The sequence below is a fragment of the Aquila chrysaetos genome, chromosome 1 (assembly GCF_900496995.4).
Source record: "Aquila chrysaetos chrysaetos chromosome 1, bAquChr1.4, whole genome shotgun sequence".
Lineage (NCBI taxonomy): Eukaryota > Metazoa > Chordata > Aves > Accipitriformes > Accipitridae > Aquila > Aquila chrysaetos.
The window spans coordinates 40,534,170-40,557,009 of NC_044004.1; the positions used below are offsets into that span (position 1 = coordinate 40,534,170).

A 22,840-nucleotide genomic window follows, 5' to 3' on the forward strand; every position below is an offset into this window, starting at 1 on the left:
TTTTGCAGTGAGCTCAGAAATTATTTTGTTATATATTTCTAGATGCTGACTGTACTTTTGGTCTGTCTTATTTCTTTAATCTTTCCAGGTTGTTTTGTTTTTCTTTATTTTATACTTCTAGATTTTCTCACTCAGGGATGTCACACTTAAAAAAGTAATTCTTTTGACTGATCATTCCTCTTCTTGCATAACTTACCATGTGTTTTATAAGCAGCCCTTTTGTTGACTGCAGTGTTCATTGCTTCCTTTAATAGAGGAGTGTGCCAAACATTATAATATGCCTTGCCAGTAGCTTCTCAGCTTTTCTTGGTCTTGCTGCTCACTGACAGAATTTTTATTATTGGTGATAAACTGGACAAAATATTTTTGCTTCAGATTGTGCTGTGTGTCTTTCACATTGATGACAGATTTTTTCCTTGGCATGTAAGCTCGGTCAATAAGTAGTTTTTTTAATGAAACTATTTTCTGAAAATGTGCTGTCATACGTTTCCAAAGTGTGCTTGACTGTGGTAGCTGTTACACTTTCTCCATGGGCTTTACCTTTCTATTATGAACCATCATAAATTGTTCAAGATGATAGCTGTATTTTCCCTTAGGTTCAGATAATCCTTCTCAGTTCTAACTTGAATGCTCATCAGATGATCACCATTTTCCCTGAACCTTGTTCTCACCTGGCTGCCTTATTCTTTTTCACTGCATCTAGACATCTTACTCTTTTTATAGTTGTTTAAACCTGTGAATGTCAGTGGCATTATCATAAATTCACAATTTTATGGTCAAAGATGTCTCCTTTACCAACTCCCAATGCTTTCTAGCCTGCTTGTTTTTCAGTTCTCCCACTTAAAGTTACTATCCCCCAAACCCACAGAAACCATATACAGCTTTTTGTTCTTCTTATCAACTGCATCTTCCTATTGATGTCTTATATCTTCATAGTTACCATTGTAAATGTTTTTTGGTATTGCTTGCCCAGGATGAAGGAGGGAAACTTGTAAATTTATCCCTTCACTGCTTGTATCCTTTTATTTGCATATGATGATTAGCATTCAAGTTAAGCTGGTTAGATTTAGCAAACCAGAGTATTAATACTTCTTTTAGCTGAAGAGCTTTAACATTTAAGGTCACATTTTTAGAATCCCCTGGCTGATTAGAAGCCATGTTATTGACCTTCACTCCTTGGCAAGACAGCAAATGAGAAAGGAAAGTCCCTACCCCTTGATTCTCTCATAGGCTTTTCAAGCCCCAATAAGAAGAAATCAGGAAAGAACACATGTTCTTGTTTTTGATAGCCAAGCACTCATTTTGACTGACACATCTGTTTAGAGAAGTTATAAGAGTATTATTTCTGCTTTCTAGTTTAAGCTTCACTGTCTTGTTCCCAAGTATAGACCATACAAACTTCCTGAACAAAAATCACACTCTTGGCAATGCGAAAAATGTAAACAATCTGTATAGTGCAGTCTTTTCCCAGATGGGTGTTATCTTTTTTTGTGTATAGAAAACTTGTCATCACTGAAAACCATTATAGTATGGATCAGGATTTTATAAATAGGTTATCAGCAATTTGGAGGCAAAATACCTGGAAAATTTACTACTGGAACCTGTCTACATTGGCAGGGAGTGGGTCATGATGGAACTGATTGTTTTTCATATTTTATGTCTTTGAATTGAATAGTTACGTGACATGAACACAGTCTGAAGAACCCATGAAGCAGTAGTATTTAATGAAGATAGCTACTCAATTTTTTAAAAAAGCAGTTTTAAAACCAGATTATTTATCTGTAATCATGTTTAAATACAAAACCAGTAGCTTAGCTATATTCCCTGAGAGTACCTCAAAGTGCTGGAAAACCACCAAAAAGAAAAACAAAAGGAAGAGAAAAACTTTGAGAATGTGAAAATATAAGCATATACATTTTGAGAAAAAGTAATTCCTGTTTGGAAGACTGTAAAATTAAATAGGAAGTTCTGCTGCTCTTAAATGGCAGATAAGATCCAATGCTCTCTGTAGGACTTCAGAAGCCTGTTGGACTACAAAAATGATAGTCTTGCCTGAAGGACATATGAAATAATTAATGCTAACATCTTTAAGCAGCACAGCGCTACAAAACCATACACATCCTAAAGAAGATTCAGAAATAAAAAAAAAAAATAGTATAATTGGTTTATAAGGAAGTACCAAAAAGATAAATCATAAAATCTTCGGGCAGAACCTAGTCTTGCATCAATGCAAAGCCATCTTCTTCAAACGGACTATGTTCTGATACTGGATTTGGTTACAAAGCCGTTTCAAAAAATGAATCAATTTGTTAGAGAATCTCCTTTTTGTATTTCTGATGCAGCTGTGGAAATCTCCTCACCCACTGCTACCAGTAAATCAATTCAGAGTAAATCAGAAAGTAAACCAGCTTTTTGTAGGTATCTAAATAGTTACAAAGCAATTGACATCATGCGTAGAATATTTCAACCTTGAAATATACATTTAAAGGAAATTTTAGAAAAATGTATGTGTGGATGAAAAGCAGAAAGTAACAGTGAGAACTGTTTTTATTTTTTCAAAAACAGTTTTTCATCCATCTAAAATGTCTGTAGAAGAAAATGTTTAAAAAAAACCCAAACAAAACAGTTCCATAAAACGGATGCTTCAAAATTTAAAATTTCAGGGATTTAATCATTTTCTGGTAATAGTTTCTAACAATCTAAGGAATATCACTTTAGCTAGTATTTAGTATATGGATGAATTGCAATTAGGCAAACCTGAGAAGCCTGTCCCATTATGAAGAGAAATTTGGACCAATATTGTGTTTTTTTTTTTCCTCTTGAAGCAGTTGACTTGAATGCAAGCCAAGAAGAATCAACCACATGACAGTAATAGCATAGCATGAAATGTATCCATGTTTCAACAAGACTCTTGGAGCTGTGCCTGGCAATATAATATGTCAGAGAGAGAGAGATAGGATGAACATGTTTCGCAGAGGCAATAATACATGTCCAACAAGTGATTGTTAGCAATGAGAGTGATATTTTAGACCAAGTGGAAAAGACTTTGTAAGTGTATATTTTCTGTGATTTATAGTGCATTTAGTGGTAATATCAGAACATCAGTCTCTTTCTTCCAGCAGCATTATATGTAAAATGAGATAAGTTGAAATACTTTTGCTTCATCTTTTACTTCTGTTCAGGAATGAGGCATGAATGTAGGACATGCTCCTTAGCACGGAAAAGAGAACATTAGAGGAGGGCATTTGGTTGTGAGCTACTTAACAGTCCTTCATAAACATATTTAGATTTCATACTGTGTGTAAGAAGAGGGTGTATGGATACAAAGAGAGGTTGGCCAGGGTGGCAAAGGATGGTCTGTAACATATTAAGCATTGATATATCAATGACTTTAAAGACATCTGTGTAATTTTTTCAATTTCTGATTTATTAGATTTAAATAATTGGCAACTGCAATGAATAATTTAAAAGGAATATGTAAATGTGTTTATGCAGAATGTGCGCAGGGTAAGGAGACGGTAGCATTAACTCAGAGGAATTTCTCCTAGGAAAAATGGACAAGACTGAGGCAGAAGGCCCGAAAGCCAAAGGTCATTTATTAATTTAAAGCTGGACAAAGTGCTAAAGCTAAAATAAGTTTTATTAGTATTGAAATCAAATCTATAGATGATTGAAAGTGAATGTGACATTAGAGAGACAGGGCAATTGAGAAAGAAATTGAAAAGATCTTCCTGTTCATGCTTCTGACTTGCCATCAAATGACACACAGGGCCTTGTTCTGACGTGTGATTGGGAAACTGTCCCCAGAATCAGGACTATGCAACGCACTGCGGAGGTCAGGTGCCTCCCAGTATTCCAGTTAGAGACAGCCAGGCTAACCCTGGGCTCATCTTCAGGAGATGTCCTGCCCTGACAGGGTTTCATAGTGAATCATAATAGTGAATTATGAACGCAATAGTGAATCCTGCCTTTTGGCAGGATGGAGGTATGTGATCTCTGTAGATGCAGTTTTGATCTCTGGCAAAAACTGTCAAAGAGAGTTTTTGAGACTGTGAAGAAGTTTGGAAGGAACCTCTTTGATCGTCAAGCTGAAAGTAAATAATGAAGTTTTGTGTGTGTGTCACAGAATAATAAATCTAAATGAGATACAAACACAGCAAGGTGTATGTCTTCTTATAACTCTCTGAGTTGAGAGCTCATGTCAGGGAGTTCATATAAAATAAGTATATGAGTAAATTGAGAGGAAGTATAAATGTAAGTACTAAATGGTTTGGAACAAAGATAAAATTACATGGCAACAGGAGGTTTCTGGAGTTAAGTTTTATTCAGGCACTTCTGAATTTGTTGCTATTTTTCTATATTATTTTTTTGTAGTAAGCAGCAGTGCCTTCATACAATAAAATGGCAGGGGTTTACTTTGTTTCCATTTCAATTCATCTCTCTGTAGTAACCGTACCTTTCAGATATGATTTCACTGCCTCTGTCCCTAGGGTCACTGAAGCAATCATACAATGTTTCTTCAGGGATAATAAAATATTTATAACAAAACTAAAACAAGAACAGTGTTTGAGATTCAATGAATGTGCTTTCATGGGACAAGTACCCATAAATTTTAAAAAGAAAGCAGTACCTGTAATCTTGATCTTATTAAAATAGATAGGATTTGGGTAATGTTTTCAGTGGATACAGGATTTCAACCAGCTGTGACCACTATGAAAGCTGTTGTGCTGTATACGTACCATTTCAGAACATGTTCTGAAATCTCTACTTCCTGACATTGATCTGTGCAACAGATTTTATAAAAAAATCTTTCCAGGAGCGTTGATGGTTTGCTTGCTTTGATGATTTGTGATTCAGGAAAGCCATTACTGGCGATGAAAAGCTTATAAAATCTGGCAAGAGAGTTTTACCAGCCATGGTGTTGGTACAAGAAATTAACTGCTACAAAGGTTAAACATTTGTTTTGTTCAAATAACTATTTACTTTAGCTATTCTTTCCTACAGTGAACTGAGTATTGATTAGTGAACTTTTATCTTCATGATTTGGTAGATGAATTTCACTATCACTTCCAGTTTGGTTTGGATTTATGTGTTTGGCTTCTTACAGTGAAAACTGAACTGATCAGAGAAAGTAATTTTCACTACCAACGCAATACATAGCATACTAAAGAATGAACTGTGATACCTCTTTAAGATGCTGTACTGCTATTTCATAAATCTTTGGCTTGTCACGTAGCAGAGTGGTACTTCAAAGGAGAAAGATCCCTTTGAATCTCAGGAGATTGAGTTCTGAATTTAATTCCTGGAGTGAATAGGCTCCTTAAGCATTTCTTGTAAGGTCTCTAGAGCAAAGAGGGAAGATTGTAATAGCAGAGAAAATTATCGAAAAAAAATACTTCAGTCCTTCACCTGTGGTTTAAAAAAAAATAATTCACAATTTCATTCCATTATAACAAGATTTTATAAGCTAACACCTCCTATTGCTAGAAACTAAAAACTTGTTGTGCAAGGTTAACCTTTTGCTTTTTACTGCCCCTACAGCACAAAGTATATTATTGCCCAGATCACATTTTTGTGATTTGCTTCACTGATACCAGTGATCGTAGCTTCCAGGGATAACTCATAACTACCAAGTGATTTAACATGAAGTTTTTCATTTTAGTTATTCTTACATGAAACAAGTGAAATTTCTCTATTTCCCCCCCGTCTTCTTGGTGTTATAACATGAATTTGGGCATATCATTGGCCACTGGCTCTTCAGTCAAAAGTGACTGAAAGAGGAAAAATAAAGTTCTTCCTTCTCTAAAATATGTTTTTAAAATGAAATTGGCATTTGATTCACTTTTTCTGAGGTGAAACAGATTCATGTTTTTAAAAGAGAATCCCATCCATAAACAAGCAGTCAATTCTCTCTAAGAAAGCAGCTCTTGTGACTCCCAGCAGCTATCATCTGACAGGTTTCTCCTGCTCTTATTCTATGCCTAAGGCAGATTTTTTTAGAGGCTAATAAGCTCTGGTTTTGACCCTCCTTGCTATACCAATGCTTTGTATTATCTTAGTACAGATTTTTAAGCAAGCTTCTTAAGCAAACAAGGCTACAGAGAGTTTCATCCCTACTACATATCAGAAAATAAAAAGATATTAAATAGGAATTGTAATGCTCATAGTAAGGCTGATCTTTTTCCTCCATTTGGTGGTAATCACAGAATAGGAAGATTCTTGAATCTGTGTGGAGCCCAGTCTTAAAAACAGGTACGACAGTTCAATAATATAACTAATATCAAAGATTTAGTTCTTCATTAAATTATTATGCATGTACTACACTGAGAGATGTACTAAATTTATTAAATATTTAGTTCAGAAATTCTAGAAAAAGGTTCAAAAATAAGGCCTCAGACTTACCTGTTTTTGGCAAACTCATAGAATATAAGCTAGGAGGCTCATTTTACTTTTAAAATACTTCTAGAATATAGTAAACTGAGAATTTAAAGGCTGTTCTGAGAACACACAGAGAACCTTCTTTCTTATTTCTTGCTCCTGCTTTAGAAAAATTGAGTACAACTCTTTAGCATGGTAGTAAATTAAGATCAGACATAGCATTTTAGTTGGGAATTCATAGCCCTGAAGTGAATCCACATTTCCAAGTAATTTTCCAAGTAATTATTTGTAAATGAGTGCCTGGGGTTGAACCAGATGTTGTCTCATTAGCTTTAACACTGTAATATGTAGAGGGAAAAAAAGGAAAACAATAAAGGAGCAATAATGAAAAAATAAATGGAGTGTGTACAGAACAGTATTTACTTGTATTGACTATTTTCTCTGCAATAGGTGGCATAGAATTTCCATTATATAAAGCAACTGACACACAGATAAGTCTACTGTAACATTCAAGGTTGTATATTTATTATAGACTTTGCTATCACTTTCTCTATTTTTTTCAGTTGGTTTTCTAGTAACTGTGGTTTTGGGAAAATTTGGAAAGGAAGACAGCCATTCTCTGCATGAATACATTTTCAAAAATCTTTAAACATAAATTAGATACATCAATTTCCCCTTTAAACTAGTGTGGTGTTAAGGGAAAAGTTAAAATGGTTCATAACTTACAAACTGGCAGGAAAAGCTGAAGTGCTGAGTACTAAATAAAGAAAAGGATAGAAAGCAGATACCCAAAGTATTAAGCAGAATACTTCTTTTTTCCACTTTATCTTTTACTTTCCTGCATCCTTCTGGTAATTTTTTTTAGTGCTATAAATTCTCCAGCTTTTCAAACTACTGCTAAAAGACTTATCTACCTAGGGACAATCAGGAAAATTAATCTGAATTGAATTTTAAACTGGATTAATTAAACTACATTAAATCCCTATGTAAATACACTTTCTCAGAATTAAAATGGCTTTTATTTAATATTCTTTGGAAGTGAGTTAAAGTAAATCAAATTAAGGTCTCTTTAATATCGCTTAAGAATGTCCATCCCATAACTTCAAAGTAATAAAACTACCTCACCTAAATTCAAACCTTTTGTTGCTTTGGATTGCTCTTCCTGATAAGGTCCACATGGACAAGCCACCCCTCTAACAATTTTTACTACCATTTACAACCCTTTTGAGTCTGACCTTATTTGATTTCCATAACTAAAATCTGTATTTATATTAGGCTTTTTTTCCTTTATCACATGATGTGAAAGATCTTACATTAAAAAAGAACTAGAAAATGTCTTACATTTTCTCCTTATTTATTCTTTAAGGTTTAATTTTAAGCAGATTGTGGACCAGCTTATTCAGCTTTCAAAAATAGCTCTTATTCTCAGAGTCAATGTTTTTCTGTGTTAAGCAGCTAGAAAAATGTTAGTGTGCTGAATTTTTTTTGTTTCAGTAATGTGTTTAGATTCATCAGCATTTCTGAAGCCATCAAATCTTGGGGCTATTTGGATTCAACATTTAGAGACTGACTTATCTTCCACATTTAACCATGTATCATCTTCATATCCTTTGCATAGCATAAAATGAAAAGGTAATTTGTTATTGATGAATGTGTCTGCTAGTTGTCTCAGGTTAGCAGCAGAGTAGTAATGTAGCATGCCTACATGTTTGCAGAAGCTGGGTGTGCCAGCGTAACTACCAGCCCTAAGGGCAAGTAGAGTTCAATGCCTCCTACAATCAGCTTGCTATACTCTTGAGGCTCATGGATAAAAAAAGAAAATGTGTAGCCTTTGGAGAACACATGTTGCAAAGCATGTAATTTAATGCGTTCCTTATTAACAGAGGTAAGCACCCTAGTTTGTTCTGAATGACTAATTCCCTTGTATGTAACCCCAAACATGTCTAAATACAGTAACAAAATGACAAATATATTGTCTCATTGGTTCAATGCAAAATGGATTTGCCAGTGAGATTCTGTGGCAGCCATTGATAATGACTCACTTTTATTAAGACCCGGATTTTAAAAGCAAAAGCAAGCAAAGCCTATAGTATTTAATTCTAATTTTTTACATCATGATTGATAGTGGAAAAAACAACCATGTGGCCTTTTGCCTTAACTATGGAGTAATGGTGATGGGAGAGAGGGAGAGACAGGCTTCACAAAACACGCAGCTGTCTGTACTTCAGATGTGGTGCTTTGCATCAATCACAGGCCCAAGAGTGACAGGAATGTGGAGTAAGTTTGCACTTCTGGAAGCATAACTGCTTGTTCTTCAGAAACATGTTAGTGCTCTGTCACTCACTTTGACCAGATCATGAATTGATTACCAGACCAAAACTGTAGTTTAAATAAGGACAGAAACAGACAAAACCAGTCAGAAATGCATTTGTTAATTCTCTGTGGTTCCTTTTTTGCAATGGAGTATCAGTTAAGTTCTGACTTACCACTGATTTTGTTTTTCTCTCTTTTACTGCAGTTTATTATGCTGACATACATCTTTATGTTGGCCTGGCTTGGCGTTACAGCTTTCACTTCTCTGCCTGTTTACATGTACTTCAATCTGTGGACCATTTGCCGAAATGCCACCGTAGTGGATGGAGCTAATCTCTGCTTGGATCTTCGCCAGTATGGTATGTGAATGAAAAGCACTAAGTATAAAGCAAAACTTCACAAAAGAAAGCATCACTTTGCTTTGCTTCCGTGTATCTGAAGTGAACTGTTTCACTTCAGATTTGTTTCCGAAAACAATTTCAGAATTGTTTCTGAAACAATTGTTACGTATCTCTTTCTATACTTTTACCCACTAGTCAAGGCAGTATATTAGAGATGCACCGCATTTCCAGGCCTGACAAAATTGAATCAACATTGTTCTTCCCAGAGTACTGAGAATTTGGCTTGGAGCTTCTGTTTAGCCTCTTCTTTTGGAATTGCTGGAACTTGTCTAAAATGCTTAATTAGTCCTTTATCTGGAGAATGACTCTTTAATCTTGTGGTAGGACACTGATTTGGAGATGTAAGATCCTAGGTTGTCATCTGTCTCTGCAGAGGTGAATCGGGACAGGACAAGATTCATTGCTTGCAAAAATTTTGATGACAATACAAATCCTAACACTCTAAGAGGCTGGTGGACAGAGAGAGCAAGGCTAAAGCCTGAACTGTGGAGGTTAGAATAAAGTGGGGATATACACATACATGTGTTTTGAGGGGATGGGAAACTTGGACAAAAGGTGGTTTGGAATCTTAAAAAGTTTGAGAATTCTTGCTTTGGTGATGATAATTCAATTCCTTTCTGCCACAAGACTGATTTGAATCTAGATATCCTGGCCTTGATGGTTTCTCAGCCAACAGAGCTTTGGGTAATCATACTCTCATCAGGCAGTTCCTTAAGTCTTTCTTTTGTTGCCTTGGCCTAATATAAAATAGCAGTATATTTTTAATTGTGATTTTGAGATATAAAAAAATGCTGTATTGCTTAGAAATGAAACAGTTGGTTCATATTAAACATTTCACTTAACCTGAAACAAAATATTTCACATTATTGTTTTCATAAGGGGGGGGAAAAACCCACCTTTTTTTAGTTTATTAATTCCCACCCCGCCCCGGCCCAGCATGCCAGGTGAGTTGAGAAAGCAATTATCTGTACAGATTTCATCAAGAGTATTAATTCTTTTTCTATGACCTTTTATTTTGCTAATATTCATGCCTATTTTTTGTTATTAATTCTATTTAAAATGTGCATAGAACACTAACATATAAAATGTGTATTCTGTGAATGTACCTGTTTCCTGCAAATTCAGTGTAAACCCCACTGATTACTAATAGGAAAGAACAGTGCCATTTTTCATGATAACTGAGTTATAGCAGTTTCCTTCAAGCTAGTCTTTGATTTAGTATCTTGACATTAGCTAAAGGAAACAATGTAGGAGATTCTAGTTATTCTTGCTGATAGAGAAACTATTATTACAATAAAGTATACATTTGAGTAATGCTTTTATATAACTTGTGAAAGAAGCTTTGTACCAGATCAACATGTCTGAAAACAATGTACAGCACATTTCTCCACATGAGGGTAGGGAATGTTTGTGAACAACATGATAAGAGTATATACTGGTTGCAAATAATTTTTCTGGTGTTTTGATTGTGCTGCTCAAAATCTGGAATGAAGGTATTTTCAAAAATGGCTGAAAAATTATTACCTGCATGTTTCCTACTAGGGCTTTTACTAAATAGATGATGTGTCAGTTTTGTGATGGCTGAAATTATCATAGAATTGTAGAATGGTTTGGATTGGAAGGGACCTTAAAGATCACCTACCATGGGCAGGGCCACCTTCCACTAGACCAGGTTGCTCAAAGCCCCATCCAACCTGGCCTTGAACACTTCCAGGGATGGGGCATCCACAACCCCTCTGGGCAACCTGTTCCAGTGCCTCACCACTCTCACAGTAAAGAATTTCTTCCTTATATCTAATCTAAACCTACCCTCTTTCGGTTTAAAGCCATTACCCCTTGTCCCATCACTACATGCCCCTGGAAAGTCCCTCCCCATCTTATAGACCCCCTTTAGGTACTGGAAGGTTGCTATAAGGTCTCCCTGGAGCCTTCTCTTCTCCAGGCTGAACAACCCCAACTCTCTCAGCCTCTCCTCATATGGGAGGTGCTCCAGCCCCTTGATCATCAACAAAAAACTGATTTTCCTGTTAAAAACAGTTCTGCAAAGCAGCCAAGAATGTGTATTTCTTAGCTCTTCTGGCTCATATGAAGTAATATGCTATGTACTAGGAATACTAAGTACTGTGAATATCTATTCTGCTCCAGGTATTGTAACTATTGGAGAGGAAAAGAAGGTTTGCACCACATCAGAAAGTTTCATCAAGATGTGTGACTCTAATGAGGTGAATAAATGTGATAATATTTTTGGCAAATCCGTAATATATGTTATAGTTGGAAGTAAATGATGTGTGTTTTCTTCTTACTTTTAATGTTCTAATTCTAGCTATGGTGATGAAATAAAATCCCAGTGGAAAATACAGTCAGCAAGTACCTTTCCTAGTCTTTTACTGCATGCCAAATTTAGTCAGTGCAATTTCTCCAGCCATTTGTTTTCTAAATACACTTGTATTTTATTTTTTCAAGAATTCCATTGTCGTATATTTTTACTGAGATGTTTTTGAAAGCTAATGCACCTGGTGCACAATGAGTAGGTCTATATAATGAATGACTGTTTGAAGATCTTATGATTACTGTTGTGACAGGAGAGTAAAGACTTCAAATGGATTTGACCAAATCTTGCAGTGTGTTAGGATAATGACTCCTAGTACATTTTTCTTTGTAGTTTTTCCCTTAGGCAAAGGCCACCTATTTCAGTGCAGCTGAGGCTTCTGGTTTGGTTTTTAAACAATCAGGGATGAAGACAGGATGAACAAATTTACATCTATCTAACAAGAAAAGAGGCTAAAATTTTGATCCCTCTGAAGTCAGACGGTGCTTTGCTAAATGTTTCACTGGGTCTTACTATGTTTGAATAAATCCTTTTAGAGTGAAGGTACACAATCTGCCTTCATACCAAAACCATCTAAGAAAGTGCAACCCTTGCTGTGCAGTCAACACTCAGTGGCTGCTGTGTAAACCAGATCACTGAAATTAAAAACAAATGTAATCATTTGATTTGGGGTGGGTTGAGGAAGGTGGTTAACTTGGATTATTTAAGTAACCTGGTTTATATTATATCACTATGAACAAATTTTATTGGCAAATTTGGGAGGGAAGTAAATCAATATATGAGGATGGAAAGCTACAGCTAACAAAAGGAAACAGGGTTTTCTTAGGCTGTCTCTGCCACTAGAGAAATGACCACAAACAATTGTAGAACTGGTAAAGTAGTATTGTAACTAAAAAGAAAAAAAAAAAAAAAAGAGAAAAAAAAGAAAAAAGTGCTGGATAGTTTATTTTTAAATAATTTGCTTTGTTAATATTTTATGATTTAAATACAATGTTTTTAAATATAAGTATGCTTCATCCCTGATATGAGTATTGTAACAAAACCAGCACAAGCACAATGTCAGGTAGTGATGTCAATCTTTTGGAAAAAGTATTAGTAATCATTACTTTTGTAGAAGGGTGGCACCAGGGGGGTAATTATTTGCTCTATGTTATTCTGACTTTTCATTCAGTTTCTGTTTAGTGTACCACCATGAAAGTCCTTTTCTTTGTCCCCCTTTGCAGCTAAACATGACGTTCCACTTGTTCATTGTGGCACTTGCTGGAGCTGGAGCAGCAGTCATTGCTATGGTAAGCTACCCAATGCTCTGTACTTCCATCATTGTCTGAATTGCTAATGCCTTCTGGTTTTTACTTAGTATCAGTTATTCAATTTCCATACTATCACTCAATGCTATTACTGAAATATAGTTCTGTAATTCAATACTCTCTCTTATCTTTTTTTTTAAATATATCAATGGATTCCCTTTGAAGTAGAATATAGTTACTTTTTTGAATAAAAAACCCACCTTTAAGTACATGCTAAGAATTTTTAGTATTTTCTTGCTGTGTTCAGCCAAGTGTCTGAACTCACGTGCCTGTCTCGTGATCATAGTAATATACTTTTATGATCTATGCCTTTCTGGGTATTTACAGGCTTGCTATGCTGCTATTTTAGGAGCAGACTCTTTTTGTCAGTTCTGTGCATATATGTGAATGCGTCAGTTTTTCTGTCAGGACTGATTTTTGCTTTTTTTTTTTATAATGAAGTTTACTTTGAATTTGATGACATTTTGCCAATGAGAATGTTCCACTGAGAAAAAAGTGTATGAGCTAGTGCCCTGCTCTTCTGTCTTTTGACTGCTGTGTCTGCTTAAACATAAATATATTTTCAGAATAGGCATTCTGTATCAGTGTAGGTTTGTATAATACACACTGGAATGGGAAATGAAAAATGACTGTTACTTGGTACTGATGCATTCCATAAGAAAAGTGTTAGTGATTACTATTACTACTGTTACTAGTAATTTTTCATTGAATCCTAGGGCCATAAATTTTTTGTTCTCCTTAGAATTACATTTATAAAAAAGGACAATCAGAGAATATTCAATGAAGCTAGTATTCCTGTGGCATTAGTGATTTTTTTTATTGTTCTTCTCTGCCATTTTTTCAGTATTACATGACACCCTGCCAGCAAAGCAGAGACAGCTAAATGAAAAAAATATATTTTCAATGTAACTTTTGTTTCAAGACCACAAATAACAATACTAGAATATAATTTATATTAATAATTAAATTGATTTTCCAAACAGACTTCTAGCTGAAAAAATGGTGAGCAAATAGTAATTATTATAATACATATATTAGCATTAGGAAAGTATATCCAAGAGACCATTAGTTCTCCAGTGCATTATTGTTTTGAAATATATTCAGTAGTAATTATCAAATGCTAATTTGTCCAGATAACAATTCTGCATTTCAAAGAAGAGTTTTGAATCAGAATAGCCACCAAAAGATTTTCAGTGGAAACAAACACATCTTCAGTGGAAGCAAATTAAGTAGGTACATTGAGCCACGTAGTTTAAATACATGATACTTTCAATGAAGTTTAAAAAAAAACACTTCAAAGCTCACAGTACCTTATCAAAGATGCCGTAGATGTGTTACACCAAGCACTAGTCCACTAGGAATTCACTTTGATGGCTCACATTTATTCAGATATTTTTGAAGCGTTACCCATACCAAAGTATGCTTTTTATTGAATGCTGTGACTGCACAGTGCAGGCATAACAACACTGTTTCAACAGAAATATAAGTTAAGGATCTAAGTGCTAGTAAATTGTGTAGCATCCGAATGCTGGTAAATGTGTGTTTTACAAAATGTTTGCAACTGTGTTGTATGTATTTCAATTTTGTAATTAAATTGTTTTTAACCTACCATTGTGATCTGTTAGGTACCTGGTGAAGACTAGCACATTCCACTCTTTGATGGTGGTAATTTCTAAAACTGGCATACCTAAGCACATTTATAGGTTGTGCAATGTGCTTCACATTGACACAGTAGCCCAAAGACTGGGACAGGACGTGAGAGAAAGTTCAGAATTTTGTGGTTGGACATGCAGATATTAACAGGTTCTTTCTTTAAGGGAAGTTTGCTTTCCCAAGGAGGAAGTAATTTAGGGGAGGGAAAATGAATTTTGGGTCCTAAATGTCTCATATAGGAAGAAGAAAACATCTTTTTTTCCCCAGGTCCTATGCTCAGGTTAGTAGAAAGTGGTAAGCTATCAGCAAAAGGCTAGGGTGAGGAACAAAATCTGCAGAAGCCATTTAAGGTACTGGAGAACCAATGCCCTTCCCTATACGTGCTGTTGCAAGAATAATCACAAATACGATTTAATGCAGTTAGTCTTTGTATATATCCACAACAATAGCAGATCTCCATGTTTCTGAGATTTAACAAGCCTTCTTAACAGAAAAATGAGATTAAAATACCAGTTCTTTACAAAAGAGAAATCTTATGAATTTATTGCACTTTTAAAACATTTTTTGCAGGCAGTTACTTTAAACTAGAATAGTCCATCTGACTAAAGTAATAAGTATTTTGTATTTACTACCAGCCAGTAATAGTAGTGCATCATCAATGAGACTGCCAAATAATTGAATTGGTAAAATCTGCTCTTTTAAATGACATTTTAAGTCACGACATTGATATACTCCAGTATATCCTTGCTTCTGGATTTGTGGACATTTGCAAGTGCCAGATTATTTAATATGTGCAGATTTCTTTAACTCTTTTAATGTCAATATTTGTCATTAAATTCACCAAAGAAATCAGCTTGTTCATAAATTTTAAGACCATCTGTCACTGGGATAGTTTTCATGAAACTGTATTTTAAAAATATGTAGTAATTTATTGCAAACACCACAAAAAAATTGTTAATACTTGCAAAGCCATTTGGTCACAAGACACAATTCTCCCATATCTACTACTTTAATCTCTCTCTTGGTCTCAGATTTGTATATGAATGTTAGCATTTTTTCACAATTCACTAGCTGCTTCTTTAGTCTCCAAAGGACAATGCTGGTTTGGGGTTCAAAAAGAGAATTGGCCTATGCGTTAGGATTGGTGTATAGAAAAACTCATACTTTTTACAGTATATGTCAGGGAAAGCTTTATTTTGCAGAGAAGGAAAAAGTCAAATTGTTCATTTTGAAAATTTATGATTCTTAGACTTGAGCCCAAGATGAAAAAAACCTGATAGAGTTATTTACATTGTAGATGCTTTTTGTGAGTCTTGAGCACAGAAAAAATAGCCGTGATTTTGAATCATAATTAATTTGGACTATGTATGATTCTGAACATTATTGTTCTTTCTTATGTCTGAATGGATAATAAATAGATACAGAAATGATCACTGAAGTAATACATATTAGTTTTACTGTTGTCAGTGTTTTGTCAGATAGCAACAGAAGACATGAAGTTGTTTAAATGTAAACTCATCCTGCCTGTGATGTTTTCCCAAAACCACTATAGCAAAACTGAATTACGAGAGACACAGTTTCCCTTCTCAAAAGTTACAATGTGAGCAGTACTCTTCTGCCTGAACTTCCGCAGAAATTATATCCTGTAAGGTGGAGATGCAATCAATTCTCCTGAAACAAGAACAAGGGAAATGTATAGGTGGTCTAGTCCCTCTCCCCCAGTATGATTGTGCTCTTCTGCAGCATATTAGATGCATGTAAGGGGAGGAAAAAAGTTACTTAGACTTCTGCCCTGATGAGATAATGATGTGTCCCAAAAGGAAAGGAAAACCAAAACCACACCAAACCCTTTCCTAGCTTAGATGCAATTCTACAGTTTTGAAAAGTTGAAGCATACTTTCACCTTATGAAGAAGTCTAAGCAGGGATGTTTCATAGGTGTGGAAAGACCCTTCGCTGTCTTGCATATGTCTGTAATTGAAACATCCCGAGGCAGACTGTGGAAGCTGCCCTGCTTCAATTTGAATAAGCCTTGACAGGGCCCCACTGGCTTCAGGCTATTCAGGTCAAGGAAGTGTGAAATGCAATTAGACAGCCACTTAGAGATGACCTCCTTAGTGTGCCAATGTTATCTAGGAACTTGATGTTAAACAAAAAACCAAAGGTGGTGGGACTGTTAAACATATATATCAATATATAACATGGATATATATTTGAGATTATACTCATTATATAAGCTAAAGTAGTTGTTTCCAAGAAAGTCATCCTACTTATAGTGAATGTGAACTCCAAGAGTTTTCAACAGTTATTCCAGAAGTTTGCTTCTGTAACTTTTTAAGGAAGGGATGGACAAAGAATGGAAGTTTAATGAAGGTCAGACTGTGGCCAATGTACCTTCAGAAGAGTTTGTCTATTTTTTTAGTAGAAGAAAAATGCCAAGTGAAACTGCAAGACATTAGGTTTAAATTTGTCTCTTACTGGCTCGTTACCAAATATTTTGTGAGGATAAATGTGCCTGCATGGTCCCATTTTTGCCATGTATTCTTCTGTTGCAATGTTTTCTGCCAGATGTGTTTTAAAAGGTCAGGAAGACGTGAGTACACTGCTCAGATACCCCCACTTCTAGGATTCTCATGTCTACAATCTGAGGATCAGATTGTATTTTTTAATTGAAATCTTACTCTCAAAGGACCAGCACTGGTGTTTTCATTGGATGCAAATTGTAATTGCCTGAGATGACAGAATTATTAGGATTACCAGCCTGTTTCTTTTTATTTTTCTCAAGAGTTTTACTGTGGAGGAAATTTAAGGCATTTCATTCAGTGGAATGGGGATTTGGCATTAGTGTCTTTCATTTGATCTAGAAATGCCTGATCCAGAGACTACTCATGGTGAAAGCTTTTGGAATAGCTGAGTTAGATACAAGGTGTTTCTTTTTCCTGTGTGCTAAATTATGACCAGAACGTGTCCCAGAGTAATGCAGTATATGCTGCCATCTCCAGCACTTGCACTGTCATCATGGGTTGTGCTGCAAGTGTTGTACTGTAGATACTAAGAAACTCCTAAAGATACGTCAAAATACTACTATCTGTAGTCTTCTTCCTAGAGGACAGATTCTCTGAAGACTTCTTCCTATTTTATGGCTCCTCAACTCAGTCTGTATTCCTCAGATAGGGATTAACTGGGTGAAATCTTGCCATAAACCACAAGGACAAAAAAGATACCAAAAATATTTGGTCCTTTGAAGGGTTTCAGAATGCTTTCCTTGATCTTAATTATCCAGATTAAGAAATGTACATTAGCCTGAACTAATCAGCAACAGTTGCCACCAAACATTTGTGGAAAAAACCAACATTGGCATTTCCAAAAAGGAAAGAACATACTAAATTGGTTCTGTTCATTTGGTATGAATCTAAGATACTCATATATCTACAACAGTCCAATATGAACAGGAGAATTTGCATAATCTCAGGGTATTTTTATGATTACTTTATTCGATTTTCCAGTAATTGAGTCCTAGTTTAGTTTCTTGATTTCTTAGGGAGGGGTGGAATTTTTCTGATTTCAGGAAATTATCTGTGGCCTCTGGGGCATTTGATTAACAGAAGTTTAAGAGATGCTTTCATCAGAAAGTATCTGAAAGCCTGCTAGGGGAGCAATAAATGTTCAGAGAGTCCTAGAATAAACCAGTTGAATACCGGTACTGAACATTTTTATTTTCTGGCTGAATACAGAGCCAACAGAGCACATCCTATGGTGAGAGGGAGACAAGTTTTGAGAAGGTCAGAGGCTCCTTGCAAGCAGATCCAGCAGACTGAAGGTAGGACATTTGAGGTCCACCTTCAAAAGGAAAGCTTTCAAAGTCTGCAAATGTCCTGAAAGGCCCAGGCTTGGGAAGGTGAAATGGACCGGAGAGCAGTTCATTGCTGTAACAGGCAGCCGAAGTAGCCTTTTCACTGTAGATGGCCACAAGCGTGAAGACTAAGCAAACTAACTCCAAAAGGGACTGAAGGCAGATAGCATGTGACTGCCTGCCCCTGGAGGAGTTTTGAATAAAGTATTTGTGGCAGCAGTTCTTTGGAGGCCTCAGCTTCATTCCTTGTATTGGCGTTATGTTAAAATTTATCAGTTGTTTCACCATTCATTGCCACCATTCAGAAGACTGGACATCTACCGGTTGTTAAACTCAGTCACTGGCAGCCATACCATGTGATTTTTATAAACTACTAAGCTCCATCTCAGAGGCAATTAGGATGTTTTACATCCTCTATTTATAATGGAAAACAATTGCAGAACATAATTTTTCTACTGGTAAGATACCTTTCACTGACTTTCAGATTAAATTTATTCAAAGCCATGTGAAAAACATTTGTTCATGTGACAATATTGCCAGTATCCTTTGGTGTTTAATCCTCAGATGTATTCATAGGCATTCTGTTCTCCCCATTTACTAACACAAATAAACCAAGCTCTTTGGGAGTCTATCATCATAGCTCATCCAGTGATTTGTGTTGGCTGCAAGTGAGTCAGGTCCAATCTCCAATACTCACCAATAAGTTGTATAATAATCACAGGCTGTGGCTTTTTCCCCCCTTCTTTTCAGATAATTTTTAATTTTGTTTTTGGATGGAATGCTTGGAAAGCTCTTAATTTTGTTTTCATAAAAAGATAAATAAATGTATTTTTACACATTCAAAAATTTACATGGAACATGACTTTGTTTCTGCTCCATTCAAGATGTATACAGAAGTTGTCTTCTAGAAACATACAAATCACTTTTTTTGTTTTCTATACATTTCAAAGAATTACGTAAATAAATTGTGGTATAACTAATATAACAGTGAAATAAAATTACTAAATTAAATGGTGACAGGTGCGTGCCCTTTTAAGACCTCAAGTTTATTTGTAACTAAATTTTGTCACATTTTGCCTAGCTGAGCATATTTTTCAATTTTTGTCAAATTTTTTGTAAATTAGCTGGTTTTGACAAAATAGCTAGAGTTGTAGATGAAAGAAAGAAATCATGGCTAAATGGAAAGCTAATGCTAACTTTAACAAGAAAGAAAAAGCAAATCTTTCTGTAATTGTATTAGATATGTAATCGTAAGACTACGGATGTGTCTATGGCATATTTCTAGCTTAAGCAACTGCTTTAACAAACAGTGATTCAATGGGGAAAAGTCTGCAAGAAGTAACCAGAAGACATTTTTCCATGTAGTTTTGCAGGCTAGCTAAAATAGTAAAGCAGGCATTTGTTGATTTTTCAGTTCTTTTAATTTTTTTTGTAACCATTGCTACCAACTCCTAGTCACTGTAATAGTAACAGCTGTGAGCTGAGTAATCTGAGGGTTAATGAAGCTCAAGCTTGAACTTCACATCATGTTGCTGTACTACTTCTTGCCTTAATGCTTAGTTCCTTCTCATGAAAACCCAGTCTCTGTCTTGTAGCTTTCAAGTTTCGACTTGCTCTATTCTGACTAGCTCTGTTGGTTCCTAACTCCGTGTTACTTCTCTTACAGGTCCATTATCTCATGGTCTTGTCTGCCAACTGGGCCTATGTGAAAGATGCTTGCAGAATGCAAAAATATGAGGATATTAAATCAAAGGAGGAACAAGAGCTTCATGATATTCATTCGACTCGCTCTAAAGAGCGGCTCAATGCTTACACATAAAAGAAACCTTGTCTTACTTTTTAACATGTGAATGCTTTGTTGTTTAACTAAAGGCCATCCAACCATTTTAAAAACAATTGAAAGTGCTTCTCACAAAAGATAGTTTGGGTGACTTACATATCACCCATGTACAATTCTTGGTTGTCTAGCACTTGGTTTCTTAATTAGTTCTTACTTTGTGTGACCATTATCTACCACAAAGCTCCTAAATAGCCTTTCCTGAATCCTTTTGAGCTAATTAGTTCTGCTAGATCAAGGATACTAAACTATTGTCAAATACAAATATGTGTTTGATTTTTTTAATCACTTTGTATGTGTTATGCATAACACCTTTTGCATTGTTTCTTATATGTTTTTGGAAAAAAAGTAGCTTTTTATACTTTTTAGTTTTGAGTTCAATTATCTACTTTAACTACAGGTATACTTCAAAGGGACCATTGTACGTGATGTACAATATATAAAGAAAACATTCTGATGACTTTCCTTTATATTTGGAAAACTTGCAAGATGGACCCTGATCAACTTGAATGAAGGTCCTAAGAACGTTTTAAACAATCAAAGGTGCAATTTCTAAATTTGTAATAGTGGGTAAAAAAAAAAAAAAAAAAAAAAGAGAAAAAAGAAAAAAAGGAAAAAAAAGAAAAAAGTGCTTCTTATCTTTGTTAACATTGTATTATTATTGATGTTTTTAAAGAATATTCTCTTGTTCCAAGTTCCATGGGTGATAATTCCTGTTTGTATTGTGAGCATGCAGACTGTGGTGCTAACAATGCATGGCCACTTGCCTTTTGAAGGAATTCAATACTTCAGCTACCTGTTAAAGAGTTATGGTATATAGACAATTGTTAATTAAGTGATATAGTTATCCATAGTTTTTTACAGAACGATCTCTCTTCAATTCAATGATGGTTATGCTAAATTGGAGCTGTTCATGTGATGATGTAAGAAATTACTGCTTAGCTACATTTATGAAAGTAATATATCAAAAATACAGTGACCGTAGGAGTCAGATGTCTTTTTACCTGCTTTAAAAATTTAAATGGATTGCACCTGTCTGAACTGTAAAAGATATATTAAAGGAGACTTCCATAAATGTTATAGCTTGGCTTCTAGCTTTCCTACACATACTGGTTTACCTGTATTATGTTAAAGTAAGGTGAAAGACCAATACAGAGCTTATCATTTGAAAGTGTAGTAATATATTTGAACCTTTATTTTGATAGGAAAATGTTATCAGAAAGATAGGTCATCTTAATTTGAAAGAATTACCTGTATCAAAAACAAAACAAAAAACCCTATTTAAGAATAGTCAGTATTATTGGACCAAATTTGGTGGATTTTTTTTTTTTTTTGCCTATTTCTAATGCTACAAGAATGCTGTAAAGTGTCTTTTAAAGTGATGTAGCCTGACAAGACATTTTTGTCAGTGTTAAAAATCTTAGGTAGTTTTGTGCACTTATTGGACCATTGTGAATTCTCTCTCAGTGTAAGTGCATTTCTAATAAAATTTCTTGAGTAAAACTCTTCTTTGTACTATTACTAGTCATGCATCATCAGTAATTTCTAACAATTCTTGTAGTAAGTAGAGGGTAATACTATAGTTACTTGTGGCATGATAATGCATTAAGTAGTATTAGTTGATTGAATTATTTTTCTTTTTTCTTTTTTTTTTTGCTTGTTTTGGGGTTTTTTTTGGTTGTGTTTTTGATTTGGGGTTTGATTTTTTGGGTTTTTTTTGTTTGTTTGTTTGTTTGTTTTTTTTTTTTTTTTTACACTTAGGCTGTCCTATGGGGTCAACAGTTTTCTGATAATGTGCAGTACCGGTATTACAGTTCTGCAAAAAGTATTAGGAACCTCTTTTGGATTCTATATTGTAGTGTTTCAGTTTTGTGTCTTAAAACGTTTGTGCTGATTTTTAAAACTATGTCTTTTAAACTCATGTAATGATGTTAATGCTTTTGGCTCTTCTCTGGTATTAGAGTTTGTATTTTCACAAAGAATGCTTTGTAGCAGGCATTACAATTAATCTGTTTTGTACATAAATGTGCCAACAGCTTGATGGTGGCGTTTTTGAAATGTAGAACAAAGTGCTTGCAAAAATGTAATAAACACACTTGTGTACTTTGTGTACTTATTAATTGTTTGTGTCGTGTAGTTTTTTCTTTGCCTATACCGGACAAATCATTGTAACCAGAAATGGAAGAAGGTTGTTCCTTCTATTGTCCTTGCTATTGGAGGACTGTTCTCAGTATTATGCATTTTTTTGTACAACCTCCTTTTAGATGCTCAAGGAGATAGTTCCTTTAGCAGAAATTATGAGAACAAAGAGTAAAATTTAAAAAAAATAATAATCTGGAGATGCTACATTAATTAGAAAATATGTCTTTCTTTGTCAAATCTGTGACAAAAAATTCTTATTGTGATGAATAATTAAAAAAAATATAATCCAAACTCTAAAGAGTGATATTCTTATCCCCTTTCATGACGCATTTCCCTCTGGCCTGTACCTTTACAAATCACACGTAGGTAAAAGTAGAGTATGCAGCCTTTCCATGGCTAGAAATTGTCCCTCAGTTTGGGGTAGTTTGTTGCACTGAATTAAAACTCCTGGTCAGTGCCCATGCGCAGATTGCTTCAAATATGTCTCTCAATCAGCGTTTAGTGTCAGAAATAATATAACCTAAGAATAAGAGAGTAAAATAATTTCTAACAGCAGAATTTTATGGTCTGGGAAGAGCCAGGTAGCATGAGCCACACTTCTTACATTTTTAACATATCAGTCAAGAGA

General features: G+C 35.0%; 1 protein-coding gene across 1 annotated transcript in view; it reads left to right on the forward strand.

Annotated features, from left to right (window-relative positions):
- The window catches only part of GPM6A (glycoprotein M6A), a 128,296-nt gene extending 106,106 nt beyond the window's left edge, over window positions 1-22,190 (forward strand). Inside the window, exons 4-7 of the mRNA XM_030023424.1 lie at window positions 8,897-9,050; window positions 11,238-11,314; window positions 12,645-12,710; window positions 19,900-22,190. Of these exons, the coding sequence (XP_029879284.1) occupies window positions 8,897-9,050; window positions 11,238-11,314; window positions 12,645-12,710; window positions 19,900-20,052 (450 nt within the window). The 3' untranslated portion in view covers window positions 20,053-22,190. The remainder of the gene's footprint in view (window positions 1-8,896; window positions 9,051-11,237; window positions 11,315-12,644; window positions 12,711-19,899) is intronic.
- Window positions 22,191-22,840: the final 650 nt, after the last annotated feature.